The 2,701-nt window shown below is 39.9% G+C and overlaps 1 protein-coding gene across 1 annotated transcript; it reads left to right on the top strand.

Annotated features, from left to right (window-relative positions):
- Window positions 1-223: 223 nt before the first annotated feature.
- On the top strand, window positions 224-1,239 carry LOC119767574 (peritrophin-44-like). The gene is made up of 2 exons (XM_038256473.1): window positions 224-401; window positions 459-1,239. Coding segments are annotated over exons 1-2 (387 nt in total). The 5' UTR covers window positions 224-400; the 3' UTR covers window positions 845-1,239.
- The last annotated feature ends 1,462 nt before the right edge of the window (window positions 1,240-2,701 follow it).

Consider the following 2,701-nt stretch of genomic DNA (forward strand, 5'->3'; position numbering starts at 1 on the left):
CTGACTTTTCACGCGAAATCCTTCCTTTGTGCAACCGTAACATTTCTGCAAAACTTGACATTCCTTCAACTGTTTGTCACAATTTTATTTCATTTCATGACGTTATAGCTCAAAACACAAAGACGATACATTTTAATTTGTTCGGAATCTGTTTAGACCCTTATCGAAACATGATAAGGGCGCCAAAACAGTCTGGTAACTTGTCAAACCACGTGTACGAGGTACCCGTTATCAAGTTTTATCAGGGCGATAAAGTTTTCGCATGTTTCTCACCCGGCGTGATACCACTTCCTGTTAGTTTTTCCTCAAAAAGCTGCAAACTGTATCATACCCTCATCACACTGTAATTGCCGTTGTTGGACGTCCTGGACTTGTTTGAAGATTCGCCGTAAAAATCAAGAGTAAGTTGAGTAAAAGCTTTAAAAACAAAGTGGTTAAGGAATAAACCTTCTTTTCAGTGTTGCCAGTTTTCCTGCTCGTAAGCATCGTGGTCCTTGCCGGTTCCACCTCGGCCCAAAGCTGCTTAGGACGTCCCAACGGAAGCTTTGTGGCGGACCCGGCTCGGTGTAGCTTCTACGCAACCTGCGCGAACGGAGTGGCCACCCGGTTCCAGTGTCCGGCTGGATTCCACTTCAACCAGGCTGCCCAGATGTGCGATTACCCCAGTAAGGCCAGTTGCCTCAAGTGTCCCCCGGGTGGGTTCAAGAACGTGGCCGTCGAGGGGGCCTGCCGGGCGTTTGTGCAGTGCTTCCTGGGTGTGGCCACCGACCGGGAGTGCCCCGAGGGGCTGCTGTTTGATGCCGGGCTGGGCCAGTGCAACCTCGAGAACAAAGTCCAGTGCTGATAAGTGATGGCTGGCGTGGTTTCAATTTGCTTGCGGCGTTGTTTCATTTATCGAGGAGGACGGCATGAGTCAACGGTATTTTACAACTGGTGGATTAAGCGAAACCGTTGGAATTTGCTGTTGTTTTCCGGTCAGAGTGTTGTGCTAATTAGCCTTACCCAGCTTTGGATAATACATACTACTTAAGAATATATCAATAATCCAACTTGATTAAATCTGATTCGTTTGCGACAGGAAAGTCCACATTTTTGTCTATTGTAAGGATAGTTAATTTAAGATTTCCTGATAATCTCAACTTATCCTCTTTAAATACAATTGATCATAATAAATGCCAGAAAATATCGTACAATTTCATCAGCGCTGATCTTAAAGCAATTTGTTTTTGCCATTGTTTTTAAAAATATCCCTGTACTGGGGATGTGGGCTCAGTGCACTTCTGGAGTTATGGTTTATTTTGAGCCAAGTACCTTTATTGGACCGATATAAATTAATTTAACAAATTTCAACTTTCAATCTATAATTTTCAGGGACCTGCCGCTTGAGAATAATACTTACTTATTACGAATCTTTTGTTTTTTTTTATTATTTTTATCCTCTTTTTTCAAATATATTTGGACTGAAAGAGATTCAAAACGTATTTTCCATCATATTTCACAGTTTAAATACAGAAAAAGCTACGCTTTGTATCGATCATATATTTATTAAAACTTTAATCACTCGACTTCATAATCTAGTGCTAACACAACAATTTTTATTTCTTGCTGCACATCCCTCGTGTACGGCAGCGCATCGAATCGAAGCTTTTTAATATCCTTCCTCTCGGAATTCTCTACAACATTGGCTCTGCCAGCAGGTCCTGACCTTGCATTTATTTTTTATACTTTTGCTTACGACATTCCATTATAAGATTGTTAAAGCGCGAAAAACTTAGATTCGTAATCTACATTTTTTCTTCATTTCTTTCCTTCGGCGAGCTACTCGCTTTGGCTCATATCACTAATGCCTATACACATGTAATAATAACAGATACTCTTCGAAGCCAGCGGCCTAAATACACGACTAACTTAATCGCTTCTCCTCTAAATCGAATACATTCTATTCAAGTTTGTGAGCATGTTTTAAAGATCGCGATTTCCAAAAGTTTGTTTATCTTCTCTATGGCTTAGCCTAGTCCTCTTTGTGTGTAGTCTTACGATAGTAAACATCGAGCGAGATTTAACTGGTTCCTGTTCTCGGAGAACGCAGCACATTTGCTAATGGTTTCTTATGTGACTAGAGAAAAAAGGTGTTAAATCGTTTACCCGCCTGAAGTTGAACAGAAATAACATACATCCTGCGTGAATCTTCCTTTTCCATGTTTTAACACTTTTCTATATTCTTGGAATATAGCAACCGCATAGAATTTAACAAATCTTGAACGACTTCATCTGCAAGTGGCGAAATGAGGAGCTCCGTTTCATCAATGAAAAAAGATAAAAGTTCTCGGGTCATCAGAACAATATCTTCAAAGTTATTATAACTAAGCTGGGACAGTTATAAAAATCGTGAATTTCTTAAAAACTGAATTAAAATGTTAAGAATATTCAAAAATGCACAATATTGAGGATGTTATAGAAAAATGTGTAAAAGAATTTACTGTTACGTCATGGCTTTCATAATTTCCAAAGTAGCTGAAAAAACTGATTCATCAAAGAATACGCCCAACCACGGACTTTTCCATGTTGTTGTTTACACTTGGGAGCAGTGCGGGAGAGTTGTCAAATCTCCTCTGCGACGAAAGCGCTACGAATGGCTTGCCATTCTCGATAAAAACCGTTGCATGTTTTTAACTCAACGTAGTAATCGAGCCAAAACGTA

Source organism: Culex quinquefasciatus, chromosome 2 (genome assembly GCF_015732765.1).
Source record: "Culex quinquefasciatus strain JHB chromosome 2, VPISU_Cqui_1.0_pri_paternal, whole genome shotgun sequence".
Taxonomy (NCBI): Eukaryota; Metazoa; Arthropoda; class Insecta; order Diptera; family Culicidae; genus Culex; species Culex quinquefasciatus.